This window comes from Pleurodeles waltl, chromosome 10 (assembly GCF_031143425.1).
Source record: "Pleurodeles waltl isolate 20211129_DDA chromosome 10, aPleWal1.hap1.20221129, whole genome shotgun sequence".
Classification (NCBI taxonomy): Eukaryota; Metazoa; Chordata; class Amphibia; order Caudata; family Salamandridae; genus Pleurodeles; species Pleurodeles waltl.
Genome location: NC_090449.1, coordinates 165,977,596 through 165,997,006, shown reverse-complemented (window position 1 = coordinate 165,997,006; position 19,411 = coordinate 165,977,596). Strand labels below are relative to the sequence as shown.

Below are 19,411 nucleotides of genomic sequence, written 5' to 3'. Positions count from 1 at the left end.
CATATACATCAACCCTAAAGTAGGCCCTTTATGACCCACAGGGCAGGGTGCAATGTATATAAAAGGCAGGACATACACAAATGTTACATGCCCTGATAATGAAAACTTCCGAAATTCGTTTTTCACCACTGCAAGGCCTATCTCTCCTACAGGTTAACATTGGAATTACATTATTACATTTTATAAGTGTAATTCCCAATCTGGAAGAGATAGTTGTTTCAGGTTTGGTGTCTCTAAGCACACAATTTAAAATCACAAGTTATGGTGAAGTTAGATTTTAAACTGCAGTTCTGAAAATGCTATTTGTAAAAAGTTGCCATTTTCTTACTTTAGCCACTTGGTGCCTTCTGTCTGTCTCCAGTACACGTCAGCTGGGCTTGTGCATTCTTCCAGACAGCCACACACACAGAGGGAGCCTAGGTATGACTGACAGGCCATCAACATCCTGATGGGCCATGCTGGGCAGGATGGGAGGACACACCTGAAAGGGCAGTGTCTTGCCACACATAAAGGACTTCATACCCCCCTATAATGAATCAGGAGCCAGGGCAGGAAGGGAGGATCTCTATCCACTTCAAAGACCTTTCTGTGAAATCTCCCCCACTTCAAAGGAACAAATGGGTATAAATATGGGAGCTCTGACAGCACCAACTCAGTACTCTTCTGAACCTGTGGGTACTCTGCGAGGAAGAAGGACTGCTGTGCTGCTGTATGGACTGTCACTTTGCTAGACTCCTGTACTGCTGTGCTAACCCTTCTGCCTGCTGCCCTCCTTGCCTGGTAGTGAGAAGGACTGGACCTGATACTCCCCAACCCATAAAGAAAGTGACTACAGGGCCTTGCTGGCTTGCCTCCTATTTTTATGTCTCAGGGACATCAAAGACTTCTCTTCAATCTACAAACATCATCTGGACTTTCCTTGTTGCAAGTCTTGCTCTGCCAAGTTGTGCCAACCCAGTCCCGGGCCCCTGGAAGTGAGTATAAAGCCAATGCCGTTTCACTGGTCGGAACCAAGGCATCACCTTCTGCAAGATCAGTTATTGATGCATCACCGCTGTTGCAGGGACCCAACTAGTACAACTACACTTAGAAGCACCACATCATCTCCAGAACCACCTCTTTGGAACCAACGAATCACCACCACTGCATGGAGGAGATTCACACATCACGCTGCCCCAGCATGGATTATCCCGGTGTATTGCATTCAGAACTGCAGCATTTAGAAATGGCGCATTGCCCTGTAACCGATGCATCACAGTTAATGCATGGACAACTCTGGCACAACACCCCAACAGCATGGGGATCATCCACGCATCGCGTGCTGTGACAAGGAATAAGGTACTGTTGCCCAGCTGGCCCGACATGGGTCCTGTAGCCTGCCTGTGCTCCACTGCGGAAAGCCTGAACTCTTAGCTTTGTCCCAGTCCAGCATGACCAGATACTCCAATATGCGCTTACTGCTTCTAAGTGTTACCTTCAAATGTATTCTTTAAAAATCATATCATGACTCCTACTTATTGGAGTTTTGTAATTTTAGTATTGTTATATTTATTAAGTAAGCTCTATTTTTCCAACCTGGTATGGATTATTTTTGTGTGGTGCTTTCACTGTTTTACTGTTTGAAGTGTTGCACAAATACTTTACACATTGCCTCTTAAGTTAATTCTGATTGCACTATGCCAAGCTGCCAGAGAGTGAGCACTGGTTAACTTTTACGTGGACTTGACTTACCCTGACTAGGACTAGGGTTCCTGCTTGGACAGCGTGCATTCCTCTGCCAACCAGAAACCTAATCTCTTACCCGGAATCTTAGAATTTAACAGATAACATTGAGGGAAACCAGTTGATAGCTATATTATTGCATGTTTGCATTTTGGTGATGTAATGAGACATGGTTTTACTGCGTTATGTTGTAGTAATATCAGATCTCCAATGTGCAGTTGCTGCATCACTCATTCAGTTTCACCACGCAGTCTCTAAATGGAGGGTCTGGTTGTCTTCCCAGTAAAACGCTATCTCGTAGCCCTCCAAACAATGGTGTACGTGTTAACTTGGGCAGGAGCTTAGATCAGTTTATCAGTTTACTTTCAATGTTGTTGTGTGAAGAAGAATTCACAGACGCTTCTTTCTCCATGCTTTGCCCTTTCAGACAACCAACTCCACTGCAGGGCAGTGCAAATTCACTATCAGCATCAGGGGCATAATACAACAGTCCGAAACCCCGAGGTGGAGGGGACTCCTGGGGATCTTGGTCCAAAGGGTTTCCTCAGACACCTATTGATAACTCTTCCCAGAAAGCCTGTTTCGGTGTGAGAGGGGCCCTACTGCGAACTTCACCCTCGGGTTTCGTTAGGTGCCTGCACAATCCCACATTTCAAATACATTTTATAGGTAAAAACCATGGTTTTCAAAGAAATCAAACTATGTAAAAGAAGGAAAGCAGTGCGTTGGCTGACATGCATATTCCGACATTTGGAAGGCTTATTGTAGCTGGAAGGTTTCTTTTTTATTGCACAGGGTCAACTTTACCTGCTGACGGTAAAACAGTCATATTGTGGAATTGAAAATCCAGGGGGTTGCTTGAAAATCCAGTCACCAACTCGTCCATCGTTAGGGTGCCCGACGGATTGTCTTTCATTTATTTCAACGTATGTGGTGGCCTATAAACAGCATTGGCACCATCTCTCAAGGCTCTGCGAATGAAAAGGCATTTTTAAAACTAATTGACACATTTCACGGTATCCTGAAAAGCAGTTCTAACTTCTGAATATTTTTAAAAAGGTTTCCTTTGTTTCTCGCACAAGTGACGTCGCTCTGCAACCGCTAATGAGAAATACTAAATATATAGTTCCATCCTTTTATAGTTCCCAGCGTCTAACTTATAACGCATATTCATATGCAGCCTTAAATATGTGAGTGCTTATGTCGGGCGACTCATTGTCTGCACAACTTGACTCCACCACAACTGACTTTCCAAGCCAGTCGTAATACCGTTTCAGCGTGGGTGCTTGCGAGCATCGACTTTCTTGATATACATTGGGAGTGGCACTACTTGGACATTTGGTGCCATTTCGGAGTCCATAAAGGATGCTGGGATGTATGGGTTCAATAATGCACTGTTGAGGTGAAGGTTATCTATTCATGCACATTCCCTTGGGTCAGTCACACATGGAAATGGACATAAGGGTGCCATTAAAAAGGAAAAAAATGTTATCTAAACATTGAGTATAATACCCTGGTTCTCATTGTATTTTTAATATTCTAGGTTGGCCTATGCCCTATTGTATTTGCCCCTTCTGCCCACATTGTGAACATCTAGAATTTGCCCTGAGGAAGGCGTGTGGTGGGTTTTGCATTTTAAACCGAAACACAGCACAAGATATTGATTGAAAGTTCTCTGATGTTTACTTATGCAAGATATACAGTTCTATGTACGAATAACCTACAATACAAAGATTGTAACTTAAGTAAAGTATGAAAAAGTGTATCTTATGTCACACAATAAAACCTCGAGATTTAGGAAATACTGGGGATAGGCTGATTTTGAATTTCTAAGTTTTAGTTATTGTATGAGTGAATGTATGAATGTGAGAGTATGATGGAAGCTTTTTTAGTTTGAGACGTGACTGCTGGATGAGGTCGTGGGTCCACCGATATATGTTTTGTTGTTTTTGTGATATGTTCTATTCATTTGAATAGGAATAAGATGTATTTGTATGTTGAGGAAGGTATATATGAAATGCAAATAGGAACTGTATCAATAACTATATATATTTTTTTGGAGCTGTTGTGCAATATATTTAATGTTGTCAAAAAAGTACCTGTGTATTTACTAATGTTGACTTATGATCACCTTTGACCTTTGTGGTAGGCGGCTTTTGTGTGTTCACACCTCTGGCGTGTGCCCATAGCTCTGACCCAAGGAAAAAAGTTCGCAACATTTTGGATTTGGGCAGAAAGATGCGCTGTTGGAGTGTTTAGTGCCAACCCACAGCAAAGGATGCCAGAAAGGGTAGGCTGGCTAATAGGAATTGTAGCCACATTGGTGAGGGAGTTCTCCCCGTCCACAAACCCGAATTTGCATAAAAGTGACATCCCTGGTTGCAGCCCCAGAAACACTACTAGACTCAAAAAGGACAGAAAAAAGGACTGCACCTGCTGAATCTACTGACATCTGAAAGAAAGGCGGCACCCAAAAAAACAGTACCTGCTTAGCCGATATAAGATTTCAGAGAGAGAAAGGCTGCTCGTACTGTTAATTTTGGGGCAAGAGATTCCACTAGCTGGACCTGCTCCCACTTGTGCCAAATACCATTGAATTGACTCCAAAAGCTAATTGACTAGGCTCCTGATAAGCTACAGGGACACAAAACCTGAAGATGCTTGCACCTCCAAATTTCCCAGATGACCAGTAGCCACTTGACATGCCCTGTACTCCACTAGTGTAGCCAGTGAGAAGGTGTTCTAGCCCCCAAGATGTTTCTCAGAGTTTGTGGACCCTTGACTGGCGACAGAATGGACTTTTTCTCCCCAAGGACTGCAACTGGCAACCAAAGGACAACATTTCCGTCACAGAAGAATCTGAGGCTCATAGACTACCACTACTTACCAGTGTGTGTGTATCTTTGAATGCCATCAAGAACCAAGACTTCACCAGAGCGCTGGACTTTGCCTGTTTGTTGATGACGATCCTAAAGCCAGCGTCAAGCTGCAGAGGACCCTGCCAACCACACCATTGACGGGAAAAAGAACTTGAAATGCAGAGGTAAAAGCTTCTCTAGGACCAACCCAGATCCCTCATCTGGCAGAAACTTCCATCACGGTCAGTCTGAAACCTTGACTTTGTCCCATTCCCTTGCATTCAAGACTTGTAGACCACTGCTAAGAGTGGAAAGAAGTAACTTACCAAACTTATTTAAGAACTTTAAAAAATGTTTAGAGCAAAAAGAAGTGATTTATGAAACTCTTGCAAAAATCATAACTCCGGGTCCCTTCATCTCATTTTCTTTTTCTTTTGGCTTCTATTTAAAAATAAAAAATATATACTATTTCTAAAAATTGAAGTTGGATTTTTATTGTGTCACGTTTCTTACTCATTGACTGTTTTGGTACTGATAAATGATTGCACTTGTTGAGTTAACCCTGATTCCCCCATGCCACAGCTACCCAGAACTTAGTGAAGTTTGAGTTAAAGAACCCTAAGTCAACCTGATACAGAATAGTGACATTTTTACTTAGGAAGGTCTCACAACCACCCCATCTAATAACCGACGTTCTCAAACTGGTGTTTCATTGGTAGGATCAAGAACTTGTGATTAGCAGTAAGCAATAGGTTGATTTTCAGAAGGATCTTAGTGCTTTTGAAGAAGCAACGTTAGCCAAAACCACTCCAAAACTGCAGAAACAATAAAGGGAGAAGAAGACAACATTCCTCCATTGGAGGAGAATGTTGAGGAGGTCACTTCGTCCCAACATAACACTCTACCTGCCCCGTCCACAGCAAAGAGTGAAAGGAGCTTAGTTGACCAGCAGCTTAAGACTGAATTGGCACTGGAGGGAATGAGGATGTCCCTTCAGAAGAAGAAGCTGGCTCTGGAAAAATGAAGGGTCAAGCTGGGTCTAAAATCCAAGAGACATGATGGAAGTGAACAAGAGGTATGTTCAGGGTAGGGCACATAACCCTAGGTAGCTAAAAGAGATTATGCCATATTTTGTGGTTGAGGACCTCATAGGGAAGTCGTTCGCCTCCTTTGAGAGAGCTCTTAGGATGACAAAGGTGGGCAAACAACACTGGGGATCCTTATTTTGGGTACTGATTCCAGTCAGTGGGCAGGATAGGCTTCTGACCCTAGAGGAGGAGGTCGCAGCATCCTATCCCCAAATTAATTATGCCCTAGTTGAAACGTTTTGTTACTCCAGGGGAGTACATGAGCGTAGGGGAGTCCCAGAGGCCCAAAATAAAAAAATAAAAATAGGGAGTCGCAGCAATTCCACTGGACTCTCACTGGTCGCCTGAGGAACTCCTGAGGGAATTTTGCCAGACCACAAAAATGAGTTACAAACAAAATGTGAGGAAGGTGTTCATAGAGAGTTAGCTACGAGCGAGGTGTTTGGCACAGGGCCTGCTCCCAACCTCCTACCACTCAGGTAACATTAACCTGACCATCAACAGGTAACACACATGCACCTGGGATGGGTTTGATAAAGGTGCATGATCCAGTGTGAGCAATTTTAACTCCGACCTGTAGTGCACCGATTTAATGAGAAAAGAGGGAAACTAAGTCAGTTGGCACTCAAAATGTCCACAACTCTGTTAGGCTCCTATCACCTGCACCACTTCTGTTGGGATCTATGTTTAAAACAGGTCCATCACAATAAATAAGCACGTCAGGTGACAATTGACAATTATCTAGAGAGTAAGACCCACTTTTTTTTGTAGCAGTATGGCTTTTTTTGCAATATCATTCTTTTAGTCCCCCTTGATGTCACACACCATGATCAGACTACCACTTTTGTGTGGCTAGAAGTTCATGCTACTTATGGTCCAAATTTCAGTCTGCACAAATGGGCTCAAGCCCCATCACCTTGTTTTTGCCCATTGAGAATTTCGAAGAGTGATTTCAATAAGGAAGTTCTTTCAAGTGGGCTGGCCAATGTGAGTATATCCTCTTTGTCTCTTTTGAGGCAGAGATGTCTTTCATCAAATGTAAGACATAATCTAGAGATTTTAGTTTTTTCCTGGTATCATGATTCTTTTTCCAAAACATTGAGTTTCTGTGCCATCTGCCTACCTGTTAAATACAACAGGTACATGTAAATGGCGAAAGGTATGCTGAACAATGACATACCTATGGGGCTCTGTAGGGACCCTTGATAGAATGAGTCCACAGACCCCTTTGATCCTTTAATTAGCAGTGCAACATCTACTGCATTATAAGCTACTAGTAGGGTGAGAACTACTGGGATAGCCAGATCCCATTCAACAAGGGTTATTAGAAGTTTTTTCCTATATTTTTACAGTTATTGATTGAATGAATTCTATGTGTCTGAAACCTGAATGGCTTGGAGATGCCTTGTTATTTCTCTCTGTGGGATACCCTTCCACAAAGCACCTCAATACCTTGTGAGGGCGTAGCAAGCACTATTTAACTTTTGAGTTTTCATGAACACTGCCAGTGCACTCAGTCTCCAGGTTCATTATGAGAGGTGGAGGGAGCTGTAGAATGGTCCATCTACAGAGTGCTGTTTAAAAACATGGCAGTTTCTCAGTGGATGTCTGGATTGAGCATGTCTGAGGAGCATAAGCCAACTATCATCCCCTGACACAGGAACAGTTAATTTTATTTAGCAGTCATACTGACCATGCGTCAGGAAGCACAGTGTATCTGCTAAAATGAAGCTTTCATGGAGCACAAGAGTTCATCTCTGTACCAAAAGGAAGTTGACAAAGATCATCAAGGCAGGATTTCAAGCCCTGTTGTCTCATCATCTAATAGCGTTGTGCTGCCACCCTAGCGGAAGCAAATAATGCATTTGAAGTGGGCCTTCCACCTCTGTAATTCCACCCAATGCTCTTTCTGTCTCCTTGTTTTCAGCACAGGAATTGTGTCTTGCTGGCTTCTATATCCAGCAATGGGTTTCTGTCTTTTTGTTGCCTTGGAGGATTTGTCATCAGAGGAAGGTAAATATGTACAAATCAAGTACTGCTACTCTGTTATGTGTAAGTGAGTGAGTGTGATTGTGTGTGTGTATGTGTGTGAGTAAATGTGTTTGTGAGCGAACTGAATTGAGTTTGAATGAAAGAGGGACTGAGTGAGTGAGTGAGTTTGAGTGTATGTCAGTGTGTGTGTGACTCTGAGTGGGTGTGAATGAGTGAGAATCAGTGACAATGAGTATGAAAGAATAGGTCAGTGGGGATGATGGAGTGAGAGTGAGGCAGCATGCGTGAGTGAGTGAGTGAGTGAGTGTGCAAGTGGCAGTCAGTGATTGTGAAAGAGTGAGTGTGAATGCGAGTGTCTGTGTGGGAGAGGGAGAATCAGTGAGTGAGAGGTAGTGGGAGAGTGTGAATGAGAGTGTGAGTTACAATGAGTAAGGTACTAGTAAACATTAGTGGGGATGAGTGAGAATGAGTAAGGGATGAAGTGTGAGTGCGCAATGTGAGTTAGAAAGACTGAGGGAGGGAAAACAAGCAAGTGTAAATGAATATAAGTGTGAGTGTTAGCTGTGTAAATATATGGTATACTTAAAATTATGCTTGGCTTATAGGTGCACTGTTAGGCTTGGCATCCTTGATGTGGTCTCCCCTAACTTTGTGCCTCTGTTTCCCAGGTTGTTGATGTGTGCTGGACTCTGTTTTTGCTGTTTTTGTTACTCTGGGCACTTTACCACTGCTGTCCAGTGCTAAAGTGCAAGTGTTCCTATATAAAATGTATATGTAATTGGCTTTCCATGATTGGCATATTTGATTTACTGGTAAGTCCCTAATACAGTGCACTAGAGATGCCCAGGGCCTGTAAACCAAATGCCACTAGAGGGCCTGCAGCACTGATTGTGCCACTAACATGCGTAGCCCTGTAAGTCTCATACCGGCCACTGGTGTGTCTGTCTGTGCAGTCCTGCACTGCTAATTCGACTTGGAAAGTGTACCCACTTGCCAGGCCTAAACCTTCCCTTTTTATACATGTAAGGCACACCTAAGGTAGGCCCTAGGTAGCCCCATGAGCAGGGTGCAGTGTATGTTAAAGGTGGACATGTACGTATGTGTTGTACATGTCCTGACATTTAAGTACTGCCAAATTCAGTTTTCACTGTTACAAGGCCTATCTCTCTCATAGGTTAACATGGGGGCTGCCTTTAAATGTTATTAAAGCATAGATTCCCTTTGGGAGCAGATAGAAATATGGAGTTTGGGGTCTCTGATCTCAGAATTTAAAAATACACATTTTAGTGAAGTTGGTTTTTAGATTGTGTGTTTGAAAATGCCACTTTTAGATAGAAGGCATTTTGTTGCTTAAACCATTCTGTGACTCTGCCTGTTTGTGGATTCCCTCTCTAGTCAGTTTGACAGTTGGGCTGTTTGACCTCTCTCTAGACAGCAACACAAAGGGGTCTGGGGTGTAGCCCACATATCCTGATGAGTCATCTGGGCTGGAGGGGAGGTCACTCACACCTGAATGGGTTGTGCCTGCCTCACACAATTGCAGTCTCCAACCTCCTGGTGTGCGCCTGGCCTGGGCAAGAAAGGATCTTACAGACACTTGAGATTTTTATTTGAAGTTTGCCAACTTCAAAGGCAGAAAGAGGTATAAGCAGTGGACCCAAAGCCCCAGACTTTAGATTACTTCAAGGATTCAAGATGAACGTCTGCCTGGAAAGGAGCTGAGGAGCTGAGGAGGAGTGCTGCCCTGGCCTGTGACTGTGCTGTGTTGGGCTATCCTGCAGTTGCTACTTCTGCCTGTGCAAGGGGACAGAGACTGGACTTTGTTGCATTCCTGCTTGGGAAGTGACTCCAAGGGCTTGGAATAGAGCGTGCCTCCTGTTTTGAAGCCTCAGGGACAGCAAAGGCTTCTCCAACTAGACCCGAGTCTACTTGCTGTGGACTCTAGCTTGCCAGAGGGTGCCCTTTCAGTTCCTGGACCCCTGGAAGTAAATTCCTGAAGAAAAAACAGTCTTACAATGTCGGATGACACCATGCAGCTTCACAAAAGACGCTGCTGCCCGGAAACGCAATGCGCTTGCCCCGAGGCTGTGAACCTAGCTGAGTGCGATGAATCTGACGACCCTGTTAGCTAACGCGGCTACCTCGAACCGTGACGCCACCTGCCCCGAAGCCATGGACCTCGTAGACGTCCGACAACCCTGTAGGCCTCACGTCGCTGCAGCCACTGATCCCACCTGACTTCGCTGACACTGGAGTGTCTTAAGTCCAATGTCTGTGATGATCCAACACGACCACTTGGAGTTGCCCTGCAGCATTGTGATTCTGCCTGACTTCGCATCTGGCGGAACCAAGGGACCGACTTCTCATTGTGCGCCGATTCACCTCCAGCGCCCTGTAGTGAGGACCTGATGCTGATACGTGATGCTGCAGTCCTTCTAACCCATGGCACCGGAACCAACATCGCATTGTACCCAGCGAAGCCACTCTCTCCAACGCCGTGCACAGGCCTGTTTTCTACTTGTTTCTTAAGGTACTGTACCTGGGGTTGAACGACTCTGTAAACGGCGCCATTGGCGTCACATTGTAGGAAATGACTCTGTCACAACACAGCATAGCTCCAACTTGCATTATTTGTGCCTCAAGGCACTGTTTTCGTGCTTTTAAGTGTTAAATTCACATTTTTAACTGTATAATGTGGATTTTTTTTAGTATTTCATCTTGTTTATTTAGATAAAATATTTACTGTTCTAAACCTGTGTTGTGTCATTTTGTAGTGGTTCACTGTATTACTGTGTGTGTGGGTACAAATAGGTAACACCTTGTCTCTGAGTTAAGCCTGCCTGCTTGTGCCAAGCTACCAAACGGGTGAGTGGGGGTTAACTGAGTGAGATTCTCCTCTACCTTGACTAGAGTGAGGGTCCTTGCTTGGACAGGGGGTAACCTGAGTGCCAGCCAAAGACCCTATTTCTAACATGCGTCAATTGCAAAATTGTTGTATGGACATATTTGAAGTAATCCCTGGCATAACGGAGGGCACCCATGGCAAAATAAAGGTCTTGGCATACTTAAGGCAATGCCTAAAAAATGGAAACTCTGGTATTCTGGAGTCAATTCTTGGTAGATGGGCCCTGCATAGAAAAGTGCATGTGCTGGCATATTGAGGTAACTTTGGGGCTCAAAAAATGTAATCATGCATATTGGTGGGTTGGAGTGGGGTAAACCATGAGAAAAAGATGACCCTGGCATACTAAACATAATTTTTGCAAATGTGCCATTTATGTCAAAAGGCAACATCAATGGCAAAATTCTGGTACCGGTATACTGTACATAATTCTTTGGCATAAGGGGGGGTACTCATGGCATATGCGTGGAGCACATGACAAAATGCTAGAAATAGACTTCTGGAAGTGCATATTAAATGAGGGAGAGACACCCATGTCAACTTTTGAAAAATTGGGTCAACTTGTGGTACACTTTGGATTTAATTGGCACAACCTAAAAGTAATGTAATGTTTCATGAGTGCTCCTTGGCTTTCTAGTAAGCTTACCTGAAAACTGTGTTTGAAAATGCGCTTTCAAACTTTTCTGGTGGGAGACCATCGCCCACCCCAACCCAAAAAAACTCTCCTAGAAGACTTGAGGCTTAACTTGCCATGTCAATGAAATTTTGTATAAGTATTACACCGCACCACTTTCAAAGATCATCAGCAGTCAGTGATGCAGGAATTCCTAGTTTGCAGAAGAAAATCTATTCTTATCTAAAAGCCAGGTCCATAAATGTCACTGTTAATGCTATAATTTTATTCCGAGATCACATTGCTTAAAATGAATGATGCAAATATTGAGAAAGCATTCTCTTAAATCTGGCAACTGACTCGCATGAAACAATTTCATCTTCTAGGGGCCATGTGCAAGAAAAATGTTGCGACCTTCAATCACGCAGATGAACGATGGACTGTATGGATCACCAAATTCATTCCCTTTCATGAGCCACAGCTCCTGCAACCCTCAGATGTGAAAATACTAGGGATATTTTACTACCCATCAGTTACTGTGCTGCAGTGCTTCTTCACAATGATATTGGTATTATTTCTTGATGTAAAGTGGAGAGCCTTCGCCAATTTCTGAAGACAAACATAAAGTTTACTTGAACGTTCCAGTGAAAATTCTATCTTTTGTAGAATCATTCATTTATTTTAGGTTTATAGTTCTGACCTGGTGCAGTACTGGACATTTAATTTTCCCCAAAATTAAAAACACAGAAAATACTACAAATATAGGGCCTGATTCTAACTTTGGAGGACGGTGTTAAACCGTCCCAAAAGTGGCGGATATACCACCTACCGTATTACGAGTTCCATAGGATATAATGGACTTGTAATACGGTCGGTGGTATATCCGCCACTTTTGGGACGGTTTAACACCGTCCTCCAAAGTTAGAATCAGGCCCATAGTGTTATACACATCACAAACTAGCATACACCCCAATTAAAGAACTGCATAGGATAATATTCTACACAGTAAGATCAGCATTTTGATTTTGCTGCAACTTGTTTCCCAAACTATGTCAGTCTTCTTGAAATTATGTTTTATGGTGTTGATTTGCAGTCTGATGTTTCTGAACAACAGTGATCAAGAGAATACTGGGATGAGAATGGAGTTCTGCTCGCCAGAGCCTCACAGAATGCCCAACCTATCAGTCAACGTGAGGTAATTACTGGATGTGTAGGTAATAGGCCGCCATTTTCCAGAATTTATGAAAAATAGTTGTCAGGTTCAACTGTGAGAGTGTGAGTGTGTGCAGGAGTAACTCTACAGAATGGAAATCGTTGTAGTAATGTCAAGTGAATGTTAATAAAATCCTTTCTCGTAGTAAGTTGTCTCAGGATAGTTAGAGGGACTTTACCAAAGAGAGAGACGTGCATAACTTTAAAGCTCATCGGCCTCAGACACTGTCAGCTATCAGGTTAGGGTAGTTAGAGAAGTTTATAGATAAGCATAGGTCAAATCTTAAATGCAGAGGTGCAATTTAGTCTCTTGGTAGCCATAGGCATCTATCCAACTAGCCAAGCCCTATAAATGAGAAGCAGGAGTAAATATGGGCATTCCTAATTGTATTATATGAAAGCAGGAAAGGTAAAGGTACTCTGGGAATTATACTTGGGGAAAAGAGGCAAGCCTTAACTCTGGGGGTATGAATGACAAATTTGAGGTTGGTGACTCAGTCCTGCTCACAACTGTCTGACTGTCCAAAAGTCCCACGCACGGAATCAAATTTAAGACGTTTTGACATCTAAGGCTTGATCTATTAATATTGGAATTAACAGACTTTGGGGTTTCCAGTGGTATTCTACCACAATGTTGTGTTCGAAATATTGTTTTGCCAAAATATAATATCCAGAACTTCCACTACAATGGCATTGTGAAAGTAATTATATTTAGGTAAGTAGATTTACTATTCTTAGCTCTACCTACCTTGAAGATCATCGAGGTTTGTAGACTACTACAATATTGTAAACATTAGTACATATTGATAGGCATATGTTTACTATGCTTAACAACACATCTACATATACATATATATATATATATATATATATATATATATATATATATATATATATATATTTTATTATTATTATTTTTTTAAGGTAGGTAGATGTGGAAGTTAGGAGAGTAAGTATATCCTTAGCTATATGTACGTATCCTCATGATACTGTGATACTCGATATAACATTTGATATTATTGCAGAGGTATATTTTGTCACTTCATACATCCGCTTCCCATTAAGTCTGCACATGCCAACAAGTGCACTTCTTACTGTGTAATACACCTGTACTAATGTTCATATTCTTCGGCAGAATAGAGTCTTGGCTCAAAATTTACGCATGAAAACCAGTTAGACCCTTTCTCACCGGATATAAGATTAAACATGAGTTTACACCACTCACTAATGCATACAACGTTTTTGACAGTTAATTGCCAAGACAGATGGACTTAATGTTCACATTAACCAAACTATATAATTAATTGTAAAGATGCGTAACCAACAACATGGTAGAGATTGAATTCAATGAAAGGAGAGTATATTGCACACATTAAATTTATTTTAAACTAGAGTCATCAAGTCAAACAAAACTAAGATGTGCTCCACTGGACTGGGTTCTGCCAATTACGTAAATAACAATTATCAAAAGACGACCCACAGAAATGGTTTGGGAACCAGTGTGCACTGCCACAAGTGAAAATTAACACAATTTAATCACAGATCACCTCGATTTCATTTATTACCCATACAGTTTGTGTGGATAATATCCATGTCCATATCCATAGTATCCATAAACTGTGTTGATAATAAATTAAATCGAAGTGATTTGTGATTAAAATGTGTGAATTTTCACTTGAAACAGTGCACAGTAATTCCGAACCACTTCTCTGGGTCGGCTTTTGGTACAGCTTGAATACACACATAAGATTAGTTGCTGAAATGTTAATTATTAAGGATATTCCCATTTAAATATAAACAACACATTCAATAATACTAACTGCTCATAGTAACAAGCCAGGACATTACACCATGGGCACCACAGTAATTTCATAGCTCAGCACAGTAGAATTTATTGTTTATAAGCAGGCCAATACAATAATAATATCTCACATATTATTTACATTCCATACAATGAAACCTTTTGTAATTTGCACAACGCATATTTACTATTTCATACACAGGAAGATGAAATAATTTGCCCAGAATCACACAGTGCTAGATCAAGAGACATAGCCAGCATAAGAGCCATATTTTTCTAGTTTGCAGGTCAACGATTTAGAGTATAGATCACATCTTCTCCATAAACCTTAGCTTTTATGTTTAGTAACAGTATATGCCTTTTCTGTGAAGAAATACATTTACTGTTATTTTTGTCCCAAAAATCCAATGGCGATAGTAATTGTTTCACAATTGTCAAAACCCCCACTCCACAGCCTTTCTGCCACCTCTTTCTCCATCAGTGGTTCCTCTGACACAATTTACAGAACACCAACACTCACATACATGCACGCTCACACCCTCCCCATCCCCTCCCCCAAGTATGTCATCTAGAAGTTTTTATGTTTGGCAACACATTTCCACTGTGACACAGACAAGGAATACACTATGTGCCTTTAAAACTTTGCACATTAAAATCAACCTGTTGCTCGCGTCCTGAATTTTTGCCAGCTAACTGAAAGGACAGTGCGTGCAGCTCATTCGTCATGCGCCATCATTTCTCCCATATAACGGAAACAAATTATACAAAAAAATCAAATTGAAAAGCAAGCTCGCGGTTCCTATGCTTTATCCATTATCCCAGCCTCCAGCCTCCTGACTTCTGCCTTCAGTTCTATGTGCGCGCCCCACAGCTCTTTAAATCGCTTTGCTGTCAATACCTAGCACTGAATTAATACCCACCTCCAAATGCTCCCGAGTCCTCCCTCTGTCTCCCCTTCGCTGGGGCTGCAGCCGCCACCTTGACGCGCAGCTAGCAGAGTTATGCAGCTGCGCGAGATTTGCTGCGCACATATGGACAGCGTGGAGCTCTGAAAACCAATAATGACAGATCCGCGAGAAAGAGCCAGCTTAATGATAAGAAAGGACGCGCGCGCACAGCGTTGCCCGCCGAGAGACTTTAATAGCTGCGCGCGCGATGCCAAGGCGGGATACAGCCAACCTGCTAACTTCCTCTTCACGCCCGTCGCCGCTTCCTACCGGGGATTGGGTCAGGTGCTGAGGAGAGTTAAAATTCCACCATGAATCACCCACATCTTGACTGACATATCCATGCAGGTCGTAATTTTCTGCCTTGATACCCAAGTGGTCAATAAATGTACTTGGGTGAACACTAGACTTTCTGTATATATTAGCAAGATTTAGGTACCAGATTGCCCTGCACTACGTTGTCAAAGGTGAGTTTGTATTAACTGTCTTGTCCCTAGAGAGTGACACTAATACATGGAAATCCCCTTTGATAAATTTAGCGCTCGGATTCATTCAGGAAAATATAGTTCAAAGATGCCTTCTTACTTGGGGTGGAGTAGGCGACCTGTCGCTTACCTGATGTCTGCGCATCTATATTCCCACTTGACCTTCCCTGCTCTCTCGGCTGTATGACTCACCGTTGAAAAAGAAAGATATTGCTTGGTAAAACCAGGACACATTTTTTAAAGATATTTTGCAGTCTTACATAGCGCGATGTCGATCTGAAGGCATTGGAGTGCTTGCACGGTTAAGAGTGCTAAATTGACTAAATGGGAGTCAAACTGCTGTCTTCCATTCTCCCTGATGTGGGACTCTCCATCATTTCTCTTCTCTTGGCTCCCTGTAGAATTAATTGTAATGATATTTATGTGTGCTTAGTTTTGAATTCACAGTCATAGACGAGACATTTTGGGGCCTATTTACAAGCCCCTAGCGCCACCTTTCACCCCCCTAGAGTCACTTTTGTTACGGTAGGGCAACATTAAAGAGGACTTTCCCCACGTTGTATTTACAAAGTGGCACAATGCTTTTTGACACTAGTGCAGCAGAGTGCCACAATAGCATCAAAAACTTTAACGCTATTGTCCTAATGACCGCCACGGTGTGCTGTATTGTAGATACGGCGCAACCATGGTGTCAGGTGGGGCAGAAAAGTGCCTAATCAGGACCGATGCACCACTTTCTTGTAAATATGCCCCTTTGTGCTCTTTGGACATGGACCAGTCCAGTTCAAGAAGGTCAGCCTACAACCTGAGGGAAGCAACATTTGATCAACGACTGTGGCAAGATGTGTGCTATTGTAGCTGGTGGTCAGTCTTCATACAAGAGTCTGGAGCCATTCATGTAGGAGGGGAGGTAAGTTATTTATTTAATGTTAGACCCCAAGGTTGCAGTCAAAGGCTCATAGGTCCTTCTCGGCTCCATTCTCCCTCCAGCTAACGTGAGCTGTCAAGTTTCACACAGCACACACACTAAGCATGCCATGCATCATCACATTCTCTGGAAGTATAGTGAAATTGCATCTACCGAAACAAGGGGCCTTAGGAGGAAGGTACACCTTCCTGCACAAAAACAATCCTGAGAGGCATTATCGTCTTCCTATGGGGCATATTTATTACTAAATCATGTAGCACAGCAAGTCACCTTGCTGGTCTGCGTGATAGGGAAAAAGCAGGAATATGCCGTACTTATCATTCTACAGAACATTCCTGGATTTTCCCAGCTCTGGCGCACAATGTGCTGCCTAGCGCCACCGTAGTCACCCATTCACTATTGTGCAAGGGTTCCTGTATTGTAAGCGGGATTGTTTTTGTGCAGGAAGGGATACCTTCCTGTACAAAAACAATCCTGAGAGGCATTTTCCTCTTTCTATGTGTGCTGCAATGCAGTACACTTAGAAAAAAGTAACAAGGACAAACAAATAGATATTTCTCCTCGTTATGCCTCAACTTGGGAGGTGTAGGTTTTTGATGCATTCCCAGAACAACCAGTAATAGTAGTGGAACGCCTTTCCAGGGCAAAGTAACCCAACACAGCAATTTGCACTGCATTGCATTACTCTCAATTTATAAAGTCAGTCAAGGACATGCAAGGAGGCCTTCCCTGGCTTGATAAATCTAACTTGAGTTGTGTCGCTCTTGCATCACATTCCCCTGCGCAAGAGTGACACAACTTTTTGATAAGTATACCCTATCATTGCAGCATACATAGAAAGAGGACGTCATGAGGAGAAATAAAGATATCTCTCCTCGTCACACCTCACCTGGGGAGGTGTAGATTTTTGACACATTCTCAGGCCTACCAGTAAAGGTAAATCAGAGAATGTGCAAAAATCCATGTATGTGCGTGGGAACCTTCCCAGAGCAGAGTAAAACAACACAGCGATTTGTGGTGCATTGTATTACTCAAGAATTGTGAAGCCAGGCAAGGCTACGCAAGGTGGCCCTACCTGGCTTGATAAATCTAACTGAAAAGTTCTGTTGCTTTTGCCCCACATTGCATGGTGCAAAAGCAACGCAAATCTGTGATAAATGTGCCCCATGTGTATTCTTCTATTGCTACTGTGATCCTGACAGGTTCTGATCAGGTGCACTTTCACGGGGTATTTCCTATTTGCTTGAATGAAAAGCAGAATTCCCTTATACTGTTACTCATGATTCCCAGCAGACAGATGCTATCAGAGGTTACAGCCCAGTGAAGCATTTTAACGGTCTACATAACAGTATGATACTGCCTCTGGAACATCAGTATTCCCACCTGTGGAAGACAACAAAAGCTGTGTACATGCAAATAACCTTGTCAATGAAGGAGTACTAGGGAGTCACGCAAAGACACGGTTGTCAAATTGTGTGTTAAAACAAAGAAATAGAAGACCTGACAATTTGTGAGATTGAAATCAGATATATAAGAGGGAGATTTAAAGTCTTATTCCTTTCGCCTGAGGCCTAGGACATTTTGTTTGGGATCACGGACATCAAGTTTTCTATTCATGGTTATTGTCTCTGTTGACAAGTACACCAAACCCCCTACAGCACAAAGCCTTTGGCTGGCAGTTCACAGTACCACATTATGATTTGGGGAAGAACATTGTCTGCAGATTTGTATCCACATGTTTATGAAGTTTGCTCTTTTATGTATGGTTCATTAATCCAAAAATTGCATTTTAAGGGGGTGCTCGAAGAAAATACTGTGAGCAGAGCCTGCACCACTAACAATGGTTCTAGTAAAAAAGTACACACATTTGTGAAGTTTAACGATTTGAGGCAACCTATAATGCACTCTGATTAGATGCAAATATTTGTCGAAACCTAAAAGCAATATTGGTGACTCCTTTTTACCTCAAAATAAAATGTGTGTAAAAAATTGCAACTAGAAACTGGGCAATTATAGGCACCATTTCTTTGATGCATCATTAAGTAACATGTGTTTGATACATGCTATTATTTCCATAAAATATTAATAATGGAAAATTAGTGTAAAACTAGTTTTGCCAAGATTACCTAAAACATGATATTAAACAAGCATTGACAAAGACAAAAGATCTGGTGGTGGTTGCAAGCCAGTGCATGTGATGTTTTGACATAGATTTTGTAAACATTCTTGTCATGGAAGCTGCCATGCCCCCGCCAATGTAACACAACTTTGCTAAAAGCAAAAGTGTTTTTCTTTGTCTCAAAATCACACATTTCCATCATAGTCCCCAGCACTAAAGAAAACTACTTTGTGTGACCATGTGCTCCTTGTGAAACAGCAGAATGCCATCATCATAGTTAAGTCACTCTAGTCAGGGTAAGTCACATACAATCCAAATTATCCTGTGCCCACCCTCTGGTAGCTTGGCACTGAGCAGTCCGGATTAACTCTGAAGGCAATGTGTAAAGTGTCTGTGCAATAAATCATACAATAACACAATATAGCACCACAAAAATACACCACACAGTGCGTTGTTCTGGCTCGGCTGTGCGTCGATCCGGTGAGGCCATGTGTTGAATTTCCGGTTGCTGCGCTGGCGCTGTCTTCTTGTTGCGAAGTCGGGCTGTGTCGTTCCGGTTCGGCGTGCAGTGAAATTTTCACTGCAGTGCAGCCTGTGCGTCATTTCTGGCAGGTTGCGCGTCGATTTTCGCCGCACAAGGAGTCCTTCTTGCAGAGATGAAGTCTTTTTGGTCCTGAGACTTCATGAAACAGGAGGCAAGCTCTATCCAAGCCCTTGGAGAGCACTTCTTCACCACAGCCCCAG

General features: G+C 42.6%; 1 protein-coding gene across 1 annotated transcript in view; it reads right to left on the bottom strand.

Annotated features, from left to right (window-relative positions):
• The window catches only part of LOC138260732 (melanin-concentrating hormone receptor 1-like), a 195,539-nt gene extending 180,071 nt beyond the window's left edge, over positions 1 to 15,468 (bottom strand). Inside the window, exons 1-2 of the mRNA XM_069209209.1 lie at positions 15,109 to 15,468; positions 2,530 to 2,693 (exon numbers count right to left, since the gene is read on the bottom strand). Of these exons, the coding sequence (XP_069065310.1) occupies positions 2,530 to 2,638 (109 nt within the window). The 5' untranslated portion in view covers positions 2,639 to 2,693; positions 15,109 to 15,468. The remainder of the gene's footprint in view (positions 1 to 2,529; positions 2,694 to 15,108) is intronic.
• Positions 15,469 to 19,411: the final 3,943 nt, after the last annotated feature.